We start from the raw sequence: 15,886 nt of genomic DNA on the forward strand, positions 1-15,886 counted from the left end.
AGTAATTCAGACGAACTAGTGAAGTGAAGAGCGCTAGCTGCGCAGTGCCTCAGCTGACTTCAGCAATCACTCCAGACTCCTCACCGCCGAACGATATACTGATATTTCCCGGGGGAGTGGGGTGATTATATATCATGCCGGGGCAATCCCATGTCTATTAGCTGGTTCTCCGTTCAATACAAGTGAAGTCATCCCCAACCCCAACCCCCCTTCCCGAGATATCTTGCCTTGTCCTTCTGTTCAGTGTCACTCAAAATCCTTGCGACAGGGGTGCGTAAATCCTGCATGTTATGCAGTTTGACACAATCCCTATGGTATAGGCTACAATATTAATGCTAATGCATGCATACCGGTATATATGCGTGTATATTCTGAAGAAAAAATGTAAAGGCTCCAAATATACCTTATCCTAATTGTCGTGTAACAGTGTACACTGTATGCCACCATGTATTTACTCGACAGAAAAACAGGTTTAAGTGTGTAAAACTCCTGTGGATGCAGGGGGTGAAAGAGCATCTGGTACTGTAGGTCACTACTGGTCACTACAGTACCAGACCAGTTACTTTCACTGGACAGGTGTGTGTGTCCGTGCAGGTATATGTGTGTGTGTGTGTGTGTGTGTGTGTGTGGGGGGGTGTGTGTCACGTGCTGTGTAGTACTAGTTACATCTGAGAATGTATGGTTGTGCACAGTGTGTCCTCCTGACCCTGTGTCTCTCTTCGTTTCCACTGAATGAATAATAACTGGCTCTTCTTAAGTTGAGACAGGGCAGGGCAGGCTATGTGAGCAGACTGATAAATAACCCATTGACGCCTGCTGCAACGTATACGTTGTTCTACCCTTGATGCCGGCGTGCTCTCTGTGTCTCATCAGCTATTGCTATACATGTAGCAACATAACTATTTAAAAAGAAATCATCAGAATTTGAAGGTTTTCAGAAACCTTAGGTCAGGCCCTAGAAGGCGTTCCCAGATTCGGCCTCAGGCATCAATGGGTTAAGTGAGGGAGCTCGCTGACTAACTTGTTGCTATGTAGGACCTCTGATGGCACATTTAAAGCCAGAGTCATACTCGACTGTGTGGGTCGTGGGTCTGAAATAGCTGATCAACAAGCTCACAACATGTCGCAGAACTGCATATAAATCACAGGGTGTTTGACAGAAAACACACCTCCAGAGCAGAACCACCAGATGTGAAAGGAAACCATGTATATTTACCATATATTGGCACTTCAGTGATGCTTGCGGAACTGCCTCGTTCCTGACCACATCACTGTCCAATAATCACGGGTAATGCACACCCTCTGGTGTAATATTGCTCGTCTGTCCGTTGGTAAGTAAGTAGTGACGTGACACACCCAACATGGCAGATGTTGGACACGCCCTCGCCCTCCCCCCAAATCTCGAGACCACGTCCCAAGCGAAGTTTGCAAGCCCTATTTACTAATTCTACAAAAGGTGAGTACTTTTCCACGTTGAAGCTCACTATCTGGAGCTGTGATCACTAGCTCTATCTGCTATCCTCTACCAGCCCCTCATACATTCATTCATGGCTCTGCTTCTGGGAGTATTTAGACCTGCCAAAACAACACTATCAGAGAGATCTGATGGTAGGTGGTTGTTGCCGGGAGGACAAACACGCACGCACATACACAATTACAATTTAGACATTTAGCAGATACTCTCTTAATCCAGAGCTACTTACAGTAAGCAAAACAACATAATGGTAATAGGCCTACATCAAATACAGAGAAATAGTCATCAAGGATGAAGGATCATAAGTAAGCTAAGAACCTAACATCCGTCGAACAGTAGAATATTGCACGCATGCGTCTCCCTTTCTCTGACTCCAGCTCTTACTAATATCAAAGCTGTCAACACCGTGGCAAGTGAGGTGAAGCCAGCTGTTAGATCTACATTTCTCTACATTTGCGCGACAGTCACGTACATAACGATAAATCATGGCATTTTGACAGTTTGCGGAAAAAAACGTAAAAAGTTGAAATATGGGGATACAAGGTTTCTGGACGACTGCGACATGCTATTAAATACACTGCATTGCACACCGCACCGCACTCTTAATCTCTCTCATACCAGTGGTCTGGACTCGGCATCTTCTCTGAGGTCCTTGTGTCAACGCTTCTGTAGGACAGCATCGTACAGGCTCAGACTAGTCCATTCAATCATGAGCAACAGTTCAATATGCATATTGCAATGAAATCATATTTTATTGCAATATATGTTGATATATGTCGCATAATATAATATATTCTGACAACACATATATCACACCAGGATGCTAGCTGAATATGCCATGCTATTTTAAAGGAGCACTTCACCCACTTTCAACCTAATTGGTCCTCACTAATGTTCATTATAATAAAGGATAATTTATGTATGGCAGTGGAAGTGTCGATGTTGTCGCATACCTCTGGAAAAATGATTGACTTTGCTGGCTCTGATTGGTTGAGAAGGCTGCTACAATGGACCACAATGGAAACCAGCCCACTATAGGGCTTTTTGTGTTAATAATCACTTTAATAACGTATTCGATCAAAAGACGAGATACGCAATACCATATTCACTTCCTGTAAATCTCAGAACACGTAGCTCAGACTATAAATTAGGTTTAAGATGGCACAATTTCTGTCTACTCTCAACATCAATGGGGATTCCAAGCTAATAGAAACTGATGCCTTTCTCTTCCTGGAAAGTTAGCATTCTGAAATAGAAGCCAAAAAGATTTAATTACCAATCCCTGCCTACTGTCATGATGATGTCACTGGTAGGCAGATTTCGGAACTGTCCACAGCCCTCATCTGAGACACATACAGAGTAGACATAAATGGTGCCATCTTCTAATGAGCATTAGTGAGCACCGAGAAAATGGGCGAAGTGGTCCTTTAATGGCTATGTAAAAATGATGTACCGGTAAGTGATTGATTGGAGCTGGCCCTCCTCAGTAGTCTGGTAAGTCTTACAACGTATCACTTCATTGAGTGCATGGTTTGTCTGCCTTTATCTGTCCGAATCATTTATAAATCCCTACTATATCAGTCTTGAGGAATCATTAAAGTCAAACTGTGAATTTCTGCATCCAACAATATGTTTGCATGTGTCTATACCCTAGTACTGTAGGTCTGTTAACTGTAAGTGTTAACTTAGGCTAAAAGGCTTTAGCTTGGCCTAGCTTAGCTTACAAGGTCTGTGATTGGCACGTCGTCCTCATCATCTACGGAAGCCTGGCTGGTACACCCGGAGCCCGACACCAGGCTGGCCGTATCTGCTTCCACTACCACGACCACCGGGCTGGATAGAGCCTCCAGGGGATCCGTGGCCTCTGCAGTCCCAGGAGAGGAAGCGGCAGCTGGGGAAGAGGAGTGGGAAGAGGCCTCAGGAGCCATGGAAGAGCTGGGAGTGGCGGCGGCAGCAGAAGGAGCAGCAACAGCAGCAGCAACGGGAGCTTCAGCCCCAGTAGGAACCTCAGCTCCAGCTGCTTCCTCTACCTCACTGTGGAGGAAGAGAAAAGAAAGGGAGGTAAGGTTGGTACTAATTAGAGATGTCCCGCTACTGTATCGGTATCGGAAAAGTATCGGATCGGCCCTTATTTGGTCATATCGGTATCGGCGAATATGCCAGTCTAACCAACGATCCGACACAGGGGTAAGGGGTTGACACTATGGCAGGTAAATAAAATGTTGCCCAAACTGCAAGTGCACATTTGATTGAGGAGTCTGGTATAAACAGAACACGAGATATATAGCTAGATAGATTCCCGGTTTGTGGACTTCAAAATAAGATATGTTTTATTTATTTTATTATTATATATATAATTCTCTGGTAAATTGTGGTATCGGGATCGGATCGGAAAAAAAAGAAGTGTATCAGGACATCCCTAGTACTAATATAACACTGACAGATCATAGTGTAAAATTGTCAAATGGGTCATTTGACATAATCTTGCTGACTCTATCGGTTACTTTCTAAGCGAATATTCTATTGACTACTTTTTCAATTAATTAAATAATCAAGATGCAATTTTTTTTAAATTATATAACACAAAACAATTCTAAAGAGCTTTTTTATCATTGACAAAATTGATTAGTCTGATAATCTCTGCTTGACTTCTGGGCAAATACACCCCAATTTGTGAGTTTGATCCCAGTACAACACTTACATACATACACCACTAGACTACACATGAGCATACAATACATTAAGAACACACAACACTTGTTTTGTTGTTCCCAGACCCCAGCTCCAGTCCTGAAGCCATCCTGCCCCACTGCCGTACTCTGACGTTCTGGTTTGCCTGTGTGTTAGGTCTTTTCCAAACCCATTACTCCCTCCCACACAGTGCACCCTATAACACGTCACGCACGCACACGCGCGCACACACACCTGCGCGCGCACACGTGCGCACACACACGTGCGCGCTCACACGCGTGCACACACACACACCTGCACACACACACACACACACACACACACACACACACACACACACACACACACACACACACACACACACACACACACACACACACACACACACACACACACACACACACACACACACACACACACACACACACACACAGTACATCAAGCCCCATTAATTGGGGCACTTACAGTAAGCAACTCTAATAAAACAGAACAGATGTGCAGGGCTATTAGATTTGAACAAACAGGCTCTAAGTAAAGTGTAATGGATGGTGTGTGTGTGTGTGTGTGTGTGTGTGTGTGTGTGTGTGTGTGTGTGTGTGTGTGTGTGTGTGTGTGTGTGTGAGACTGTGTGTGTGTGAGACTGTGTGTGTGTGTGTGTGTGTGTGTGTGTGTGTGTAATGTGTATGTGCGTGCATGCACACGTGCCATGCGTGCATGGGTTGTGTGTATTCATTGTCTAGTTGCCAGCCGCCACTCTAAGACTTACCAGCTGTCTGTGTGTTAACACAATCCATTATTCTTCCTGTCCAGATCACTGACTATTAGCAGAAAGGATTTAGGCTTATCCAGACTGCTTTCTCAGCTTGTGTGTTTGAGCGTCGCTTCGCTAGAGTAACACTCTAGTGAATGAATAGTGAGGAACAGCAGATTTGGCATCTTACAAGGAGAGAGCCGATTGACTGAATGGGGCACAGGGTGACAGTCTCCCCCTATCTGTTACACTCTATCTCTACAGCCCCCTTTCTTGTCCTCCCCGTCTCATCCTCTCTCTGCTCTCACCAGCAGGTGATCTCAGGCTGCTTGGAGAAGCAGGGGCATCCAGATGGTCCATGACCCTGTTGCTGGCTCTGTGTCATTCACTAGCCCTTCAGCCACAGCCATGCTTGCAGCAAGCTCCTTCCAGAACCTCAGGCCATGATGTTGAGCCCCTAGAGCCCCTCCCAGCAAGCACGGTCAGGACCTGGATCAATTTGTGACATCTCTATTGGGGCCAGATCAAGTCAGACTAGTCAGATCTGGCCCAGAATATCACATGATTTCAACCAACATTAATTCTGCCCACTAAGACAGACATCCCTGGAACAATCAGAGGGAGTCCGATCGAGGCCAGATCAACGTAAGTCATATCATAAGTCATAACTAGTCAGATCTGGCCCAGAATAACCTACCATATATTATTCCAACTGGTGAAGACGTCCTTGAAATGACATAAAGATCCTCCCCATATGGGCTGTGATGGCCTTAACGTCCTGAACGTCACCATGGAGGACGTCATCATGACGTCATTTGGCCTGCTGGGCTGCCATCAGACGCAGATGTTTAATCAGTCTCAGCAGCCTCACCCTGATCATCCAATTGATTCCAATCCAGTCCAGTTCATTCAATTTCATGTTCAGTTTAAAATGAAGCTAAAGTGAGATAAAAGTAATCTTTAAACATTTTAGAATATGGGGAGGTCTAGCTTATCTCTGTGTTTTGCGGGTGGGGGATTAATCCACAGCCCTATATTGACTTTCTGGTTTGCCTATGTTGGGGCTTTTCTAAACCATTCACTCCCTCACAGTGTCAACCCATAGCGCACCCAACACACACACACACACACACACACACACACACACACACACACACACACACACACACACACACACACACACACACACACACACACACACACACACACACACACACACACACACACACACACACACACACACACACACACACACACACACACTACAAAATAAATCCTGATAAACACACATACACTCGCCTACATTCGCCCTCCATATTCTTTCTGTCCATGGGACGTAAGTATCTCAGACTTAAATTGCTGAGGTTGTGCGTTGGCGTACATGTGTGTGTTTCATGTTGTACAGTGAGGGGTGCTCACCCAACAGCTGGCTTAGTCTAGGTTGGAGGTTGGCAGCAGATTATTTATAGCAGGGTGCCAAACTCAGTCATATTAATGATTGGGGTCATGGACTACTCATTATAATGGCTCTACAGCTTAGCTAACCCCCTATTAGGTCGCATGCTCTTTACCTGGCATGCAGGGTTCTATTTCTTGTTGTTTCCAAAGGAAAGAACATACTGGTCCTGATGGTACTGAGGGCGCCGTAGCATGGGTTTTAGCGATCAGAGCAGCACGTGTTAGAAGTTAAAACTAATATTTCAATGCCCAACAAATGAGTGCTTCAAATAGGCTTTCCAATAGTATAATACCAAGAACTTTCAACTGAAGTACATGAAACAACAAGAGCTCCTCAGTATTAACTCATCCATTTGTGACAATGAGAATGAAGGGAGTTCAAGAGTTAAATTAACACTCTTACTGTGTACCTAGTCTAGTGTGTGTCACTGGACAAGAATAATTAATTTATATATTATCCTCAAGTGACCCATGACATATCCAACACTGGTACTGGTCCTAAGGCATCGCACACACGCATGCACACATTCGTACACACACGTACCTAGTGTCAGGCCAGCTCTGTGGAATAGTGATGGTGGGTTCACTGTCATGCCTTTTCACCTCCACCTCCACTGTGATGGTCTGCTGGTCCTCATCATGACAACGCAACTCCTCCTGGGTTCTGCTCCCACAAACAAACACAGAATACACTCAGAGGAAATAACGTGTATGTACAAAGTGAAACAGCCTCGCACACACAAAGTCCCACTCATAAACATAGACCAACAGACTGACCTAGCACAGTTTCCATTCACACACGCCTACCACACCCAAACACGCCTCTGGTGCTGTATAAAATATGAAACTAAGAGCTGTGGAAACACGTAATGGGACTTTCAGCATGTTAACTTGTTAAAACAAGCATGGCCTTTGTGAAGTGAAAGCAGCATTCACTGTGCTGCAGACTCACCGCCCGTCGTGGCTGACAGACTGGGTGTGTCTCCTAGGGACAGGGACAGAGAGAACAGTGTCAATACAAGCTTTATGGTAGGTTGTCATACTGGGTAGCACATCAGGGCGGGTTCCTAAATTATGTGACAGGACTTCAACATACGTAGACATTTCATATGATTTCATCTCATATTTGATGTATGTGACTGTTACCAAAATGGTAACATTTGCTATGCATCCCACGTTTATAATGCATTATGAACACACTTACAGTATAAGATATTATAATCTTCTCATAAACATGTATAATTATATTTATAAGTGCTGATAAATAATCATTATACTTTAAAAGCTTAATCATAACACATTATAAACTTTATTATAATGACTTATAATATCAAGTATTATAATACTTCATAACTTGCTATGTATTCCATGTTCATAACGCATTATAAGAATTCTCATAAGACAATATAATTTTCTCATAATTTTAACCTTCCTCTTATCTTTGTCAAGCAATACCAATATACGTATGTATATAAAATATAGTGAATTCATGTCACAGAGACAACAGGCGTAGCAGTTGCTTACACATGGAACTGAACACAACTGTGTAATGTGGGATATCTTATGTGTGTTGGTACCTGTAGCGCGGGTGCTCTGATGTGTCAGACGGAGACCTCTCAGGAATGGATAGAGAGGTGGTGGAGGAGAGTGTGGTAGCGATTGAGGCAGTGGTGGCCTCTTCAAATGACGGAGGGGTGGAGGTTAGGAGGTCAGATCGCCCTGGGAGAGAAAGACAGAGATAAAGAAGAGTAGTGAGATTGGACCATGATATTATGTCATGATATTATGCTGTGTGACTCGACAGTTGATAACTGACAATGTGTACCCCCCCCCGGCAGCCAATTTCCTCATTATGTAGGCTCAGGTACAGTTTCTATCCCCAGGACATAAGATTTCAGAACTCAGAAATGAAACTGCAATAGGATTACATAGTTTATAAATGTGGAATGTTAAGATTCTGGTCGTTGAGCGCCAATTAGGATTTTTGCTTCTATTTTTCAAAAATGTCAGTACCCAAAACCAGATATATACTGTACATTTTAGTGAATTCTGCCTGTGTTCACAATCAGGTGATCATGTCATAGACCCTGACGTATGCGGAGTATGCGGAAGTGCTGTTTACGCCTGTGCTCTGACATCGTTCACTTTACCTCTGCATTTACAACCCAGCTTTGTTTCTGTGATGCGATGGACCAAAAGAAACGCTTGGCTTCTCAGTGCTACTTATATTTTCACTCTGTTGCACCACTCTTGGACACACGACATTCACGGAGAAACAACAATACGGAACAATAGCAACACAGCACAGAACAGAAAACACACGGTCAGCAGTGGGCACTGTGTGATTGTGTGTGTGTCTCACTCGGATCGCACTGCGACACAAACATGTGGCGTTAGACGCGGGTCGAGCTTCTAGTATTTAACCCATTCTGACCGGGCACCCATTTTGGTGTTGGCATCATGTTATGCTTTACCTATTGAAAAATAGCAGATCTACAAGCTCATATCGCGCCACCGAGTGGCGCGATACGAGCTTGTAGGTCTGCTATTTTTGAACAATCGAAGACACTTTTAGAATCTGATCTCAGGTCAGAATGGGTTAATAATGAAACTGTCAGGATGTAATAGACATTTTTAGAATCTGATCTCAGGTCAGAATGGGTTAACAATTCTACTTCTATCTACCTGAGAGAGAGAGAGAGAGAGAGAGAGAGAGAAAGTCTGACACGGATCGTCTACCTTCGTCCTCCAGCGTAGGAAAGCTGCGTGCTCCTCTCAGGTCATAGATGTTCTGGTCTCTCTCGCAGGGCAGCCGGCTGGCGGACCAGGCCGCTCCAGGACCGACGTACTTGGGCACCGACAACGACACGCGGCCTTTCTTAGACGGAGATGACTTAAGAGCTGGTGGAAATGGAAAGTGTGATGATAAATACTGTTGCCGCTCAAATATTCTCAAATCAATGCATGGCTTTTGAATAATGCATAATTTCATTATGGTACAAGCAATACCCATATACTGTAGACTACAAACATCTACACTATCTTTTTTGAGGGCCGCTAGCCCCTCCACTGCATGGCTGTTCGAAATTACATCATAGGCCAGCCAAGTTTATGGACTTTTGTCAAGAGCCTATAATTATACATTTCCCGGCCCAGCCAAGTCTATGGACTTTAATGTTTGTTTAGGGTAAAATGATGATGAAATTTGTGTCGGCCAAGTCTATGGACTTGGGTTTAGGGTAAATTATGATGACGTAAGACGTCATCTCGCTGATATAAATAGCCTACATTTTCATTTTTCAATTTTGATGGGTGAACATCAACATGCCCCCAAAAATCTGGGCACCCCTCACTTCACACATGTGTGATTTTTGAGGGACGCCAGCCCCTCCAATGCACAGCTTTGAGTGTTTGTGTGAACACAAACATTGAAGACAAAAGTGAGGACGCAAGTTGTGATTGACCGGTGGGATTGGTTGAGAATGAGATGATTTACACTTTTTTAACATTGACAGAAACATCAAATTACCCTTTGATTTATGTGCAAACCTTCATCTTTGAAGTGGGATGCAATGGGAAATCAAATTGACCTTTTCCCACCAGCGTGACATTTTGCACGCCCAAATAAGGCATTCAGCAATATTATTTCCCTGACAAGGCTTGGCAACAATACAGAGTAAATTCTGGAATTACTGGAGTTACTCATGATCACAGAACTGACTATGTAAGGAGATGTCTCCATCTGAACAAACTCACAGGAACTCTTCTTGAAGACGTTGATGCTCATGAACTTGAAGAACCTGTCAGCATAGAAGCCTGGCCGATGGACCGATACCGTGTCCTAACACACAGAGAGAGAGAGAGAGAGAGAGAGACCTTTAACGAAGCCTTTATTTAATCTTTTGTGTACACTCACATATTCTTCAGGGCATTTCTAGAAATCTCATGCTTTGGGTACTCACAATAATATTAAAACCCATGTTTTGTTTTGTTTTTCTCTTAAAGAAACCAGTGATTCTTGAGAGAGAGAGAGAGAGAGAGAGAGAGAGACACACACACACACACACACACACACACACACACACACACACACACACACACACACACACACACACACACACACACACACACACACACACACACACACACACACACACACACACACACACACACACACACACACACACACACACACACACACACACACACACACACACACACACACACACACACACACACACACACACACAGAGAGGAAGATAGTGAAGTGAAAAGGACCAAACCAATTGAAGAAAGGCATTTAATCCTGTCCATCATCTGATCCACTTTACTAATGCTTTTTTTTTATAATGTTTTTTTGAAAATAGAAAATTACAAAGATGCTTATCTACAATGCTCCCAATGTGTTTCATGGCAACACATTGTGAACTTGTACTGTATACGTACCTGGTATTTAATTAAAAAAAATGAGAACATCCGAAAGATTTTGCTATATAATTGCAGACACTAATGCTGTACAAAAGTCAAATAATGGCCGATATATATCGGCCCGGCTCTAATGGATACACAGACTCTGGTACACAGTGGTGACAGGCTAGAGACTAATGTAGTCTGTCCATTATTCATGATCCTACAGGCTAAGATCACACTGCCACCAGACCAGACTGACAGATGACACTGGGTATTTGGTTTAGGCTGATAAAGGAATGGGTGGATGCACATACAGGTGGAGTAGATGGAGAGACGAGGATAGATGAGCGTGGTGGTAAAAGGTTAAGGTAAGAGATGAGGAGAAAGGAACACAAAGACATTATGTACAAGCAAGGAAGAGAGAAGCTGCGGTAAACAAATATCAGCTGGACGGAGGCCAACTTGGCCCAAGTAATTTGAACTAATTTCAGACCCAATTATAGTGAAAACAGAACTGTAACTGCTAACAGAAGCCACTTAGAAATCCAACTACTCTTCCTCGCCCGGTAGCTATTTCTGAGCTTTGAGCCAGCATTGCTCGAGTGCGTGTGTGTATGCTAGAACAAGATAAAGAAAATGTGGGAGAGAACAAGAGTGTGTGGGAGATGTGCAGGTGATTGGGGACAGAACTACTTAAGGAGAAGACAGAGGAGAGAACGACACGGAGAGGGGAAGGATGAACAGAAAGCCTGAGCTCTCATGCAATCTGTGGATGTAGAGTACAGTATGTTTAAAAGATTCACTGCATGGATTTGTTTTCACTCATCTCTCAAGGTCTCATATGCACGCACACACACACACCTCACGCAATGCAACGCACGCACGCAATAAAATAAAACTGCCCCAAAATGAAATAACTTAAGAATGCTGAACAACAAAGAGAACAACAACAGCAACCAAACAAGATTCAGCTCAAGAAACGAGATAATTCAACAGTTTTTCTTTTGTTTAACATCCCTAGAGACCACAGCAGACAGTATCAGACAGACATGTAAACACAGCTAAAGCTCTCCTCAGTCTGTCTGGCTAGGATGGTAACAAACCTTAAAAAGGACATTGTAAGTCAAAGCCAAAGTTGAGGAATACAAAAAAAAACATTTATTCATTACTGACAAGGCCTTGCATAGCAGAGCTCTAGGATGTATTGCTGACCTCGGTCAGGACAACTAATTGTTATTGCATATAAAAATAGCAGTATATTTAGTCGATTTAGATACTCTGAGAAATTAAATTTCATATCCAAGGTGTCGCCAGTCGCTAGACAAAGGTCTGTTAGCTGTACTGCTGACTAAGCTAAGATTATACGGAGAGCAAGCATTAGCACTTATAGTGAAGCCTTACATGGGTGAAGCGTTCAAATGTAAAAAAGAGTTTATCGTGTGCGGACATTCCCTTTTTCTTGGCAGTGAAACGTTTGCTTATATATTTTCTTTTTAACGTCTGTCATTGTATTTTTTATTATTTTACTTTCTTGTATTTCCTGCAGTGTTTTATCGTCATAATTTTTGTTACAGTATATAAATAAATGTGTTTGTTGTTCTTGTTCTTCTTCTCAATAAACAGAGCATCAATGTGATTATGGAGACTGTATGTTGAGTATGTGTGCCTGCCCATGTTTGTGTTTTATGTATAGCGGCATTAAAAATGCAAACTTACCCCATCATGAACCAAAGCCTTCCACGTGTGCTCCAGTTTCTTGATGAGCCTGCAGACACAAACAGAAGCGCCCTGTTAAAACATGTATAACAGTCACAGGCAAAAAACATAAACAGCCTGCCTGCAGGCTATGCATGTCTGTCGAAGGTGGTAACTCTGTGGTATTTTAGATAGACAGACCTTTATTAATCCCCTGGGATGAATTCAGTCGCCAGAGGCAGACATGCCAAGATTTTCAGCCGCGAGCCCTTATTTTGAAGAGCCCAAAAGCTGTTTCGGTGAACCAGAAGTAATAATCATTTCCGGGGCGAGCGCTAGTTATTATTATTTCGTCACAAATGCTAATATAGTAAGTGCGACATCGTGGGGAATCTTTATTGAGCTCTTAAAACATCGAAGTTCTGTATGATCACGTCAATCTGAGCCTCAGTTCCAAAGAAAACGCAGCTAAAAATTGTCGCTAAAGATAGAGTTGACGGAGCGAAAACATTCAATGATGTCACAACACGGAAGCAAAGCGTTGCCAGGTGCCAAGAACCGGTAAATATAATACTGGCGATTCTGGATGCATTATAACCTAATAGTTCGTCCAATGTCGTCCTAGGAGAACTGTGTTTTCTTCTATGTCGTCCAATGTCATTTTAGGCAGAGAAAGAGTTTTTCTGGGTGAGGACTGAGGATCCACTTGAAAATCTCAAAATGGTTTGCGGCCCACCCATCTGAGAATGATCATTTTAATGATTGATCGATCAATCAGGCAATTAATCAATCAATCAATCAATCAATCGTGTTCTGGCTTGCATCTTGGATACTTAAGCATACCATGATCTTTGCCCTATTAAAGCTACGTATATGATACAATCTTAAGTGTTTTGCCAATTGTTTGCGGGACCATTTGCAATATCCTCACGGCCCACCAGTGGGACCCGGACCATGATCTAAATGTCATTCTACGACACATATAAAGCCAACATGGGTTTTAAGCAGCTGTTGCTGCAGACATTAGTTATGGCTGTTATGTTTGACGGCATGTGGTGATTGGCTGTAGTTCTGATTACCTGTAAGATTGCAAAATGTCAATGAGTCCAATGTAGAGAAGAAGACTCTCCCCTTTCCCATTGACTGCTGGGATGCCTCCCATCCTATTGAGAGAAGAAGAAATAAATTTCTCTGTATTATTATATACTTTAGTTACAGATCACTGTTGTCTGGCAGAAACCTTGTATGTCCAAAACAGTTACTTCTCAGGAAATGGAAAATGGAACCAATGTAGTTATTACATTCTATTATATATTAAGGAAACCTCTGTGCACCAGTCAGTCTGTCTGTTCCACATTTGTCTCCTCAGTGGGTTGAGCAATTGATCTGAACATGCAGTTTCACGTTCCCAAAATGTAAGCTGTTTATTAGCGTTTTTGTGTAAACACCTGAGGTTCGGGCTATGGAATCTCTAGCTGCTGCCTAGACCTGTCTTTTATGTACGCGACAAAACATACCAAGCTGTGATGGTTCATGTCAAAAAAATGCATGGGTCCTAAACATGCATGAGCAGGTAGAGTGTCACGAGTGTTCACAAAAATATATTTTTCATCCTGAATATTTGTGTTCATTGCTGCCCTATACATACTCTCTCTTAAGTACTGACCCATAATAACCTTCTTAACTTTGCCAGGTGTAAAAGTCAAGTCAACCAAAAGCTTTTTTCTCACTATGAGATTAGCAGCGCCGCGCCGCGCAGCACACACATACAGTACACACCGTTGTCAACTTGGATCAGTGCCGTCCTCTCACTGCTGCCCTTTCAGATCTCATCACTCCACTAGTCCACTTGTCTCATTTGCTCCCCTTGATTTGGTTTGCGGGTCTTATCACAGTGTGAGATTGCTAAAGATGGCAAGTGCAGAGCCTCTGAGAGCGGTTTTGATTGACAAATATGAGGCGCCGTTCTGGACAGAAATCCATCCAAATTTGTGCTCCCACTTTCAGTCTCTATACCGGTGTCGTGTGTGATTAGGCTTGACTATAATCCAGAACAGAAAAATGGACATTCTGACATTCATAGCGAAACATAAAAATAAACGACAAACAAATTAATATTGCAAACGGTGGCAGTTAAAGGACCACATCACCACCTTTCAACCACACACACACACACACACACACACACACACACGCACGCACACACAGCCAAACTCACGTGTCGTCAGTGTCGATGGTCTCCCCGCAGGCCGCTCCTCCCTGGATGGACTCCATGGCTGTGGAGTAGAGAGCTTTCTGCTGGGCCACAGGTCTCTTCTCACTGTCGCTGCCTCCCTGTGAGCCCTCCATCTGTCTCTCCCTCTCTGCCTGGTCTATGTTGTGGACCCCCAGCAACAAGCTGTAGTCCATGATCTTAAAGCTTTCCAGAACCTGGGAGAGAAAAGTAGGGATGGATGCACCATGTTGAAATCTTACAGATCTTACTCGAGATATCCATTATACATTATTATTAGCAGCATTGGTCAAATCGATCAATGCCGACACCGATACTGCAAAATACAAGTATCTAGTACGGTTTACCTTACACTTGTTAGTAATACAGTAACTGTGATTCAGGGTGCAGGAGCAGCACATCTCTATGGCGTACACATATTCCTCAGCCAATCAAATCATCGCCATGGGGTACACACAAACACACAAAGCTGGGCATAGGAGGTGCTAGCGCCCCTCCAAAATAAATTAAAATCAATTATGATTTTTTATTTTGTATAATTCATTAAATTGATTAGTTTGATAACTTTTTGCACCCCTATTTACAAATGTAACCAAAGGAAAAGAAAGGCTCCATGATGAGTTGACTGTGCCGGGCACACAGCCAAACACACATGAGCCTGTGATTGATGTGACATGAGGGACCGTGCTTATACCACACCAGACACCCCATGTTTCACTGCTCGCTCCTAACAAAGAAGGTCTAATTTATAGACGCAACCCCCTGGGGGGTGTGGGGCGATGAACACGCACATAAATATCTCCTCTTGTCTCCATCGAGTCACTGTATGTATACGCATTTTGTTTTCCCTACTGAGTTCAGTTCACACCTCCGACTCAGTTTTGCCACCCACCCTGTCCCCCTCCCTCAATTTCTCTTCTCCAATAATACTAAAATGAATAATAACAGTCTGTTGTGGTATTTGTCACTGAATATTTCCAAATAAGTGAAAGTGAAACGTCGCATGGGAGGACCGGAGGATGAGCCAGGAGTCCAGGACGGTGAACTTATGATTACCAGGCCGCTTCTCCACCCACTCGGCTAAGCGATTTCCACACTCCACTCGGTTGATGTCAAAACCACGCCAGAGGGAGGACTCATTTTGGTTCACATGATAACCAAAAAAATTAATAAA

At 43.3% G+C, this 15,886-nt stretch overlaps 1 protein-coding gene across 1 annotated transcript in view; it reads right to left on the bottom strand.

Annotated features, from left to right (window-relative positions):
• pip5k1ca (phosphatidylinositol-4-phosphate 5-kinase, type I, gamma a) overlaps positions 1-15,886 on the bottom strand; it is a 50,152-nt gene that overhangs the window by 6,069 nt on the left and 28,197 nt on the right. The window contains exons 8-16 of the mRNA XM_083768119.1: positions 14,698-14,909; positions 13,559-13,642; positions 12,501-12,549; positions 10,131-10,215; positions 9,114-9,275; positions 7,952-8,093; positions 7,327-7,359; positions 6,919-7,038; positions 3,199-3,508 (exon numbers count right to left, since the gene is read on the bottom strand). Of these exons, the coding sequence (XP_083624245.1) occupies positions 3,199-3,508; positions 6,919-7,038; positions 7,327-7,359; positions 7,952-8,093; positions 9,114-9,275; positions 10,131-10,215; positions 12,501-12,549; positions 13,559-13,642; positions 14,698-14,909 (1,197 nt within the window). The remainder of the gene's footprint in view (positions 1-3,198; positions 3,509-6,918; positions 7,039-7,326; positions 7,360-7,951; positions 8,094-9,113; positions 9,276-10,130; positions 10,216-12,500; positions 12,550-13,558; positions 13,643-14,697; positions 14,910-15,886) is intronic.

The sequence above is a fragment of the Protomyctophum parallelum genome, assembly GCF_964188405.1.
Source record: "Protomyctophum parallelum genome assembly, chromosome: 6".
Taxonomy (NCBI): Eukaryota; Metazoa; Chordata; class Actinopteri; order Myctophiformes; family Myctophidae; genus Protomyctophum; species Protomyctophum parallelum.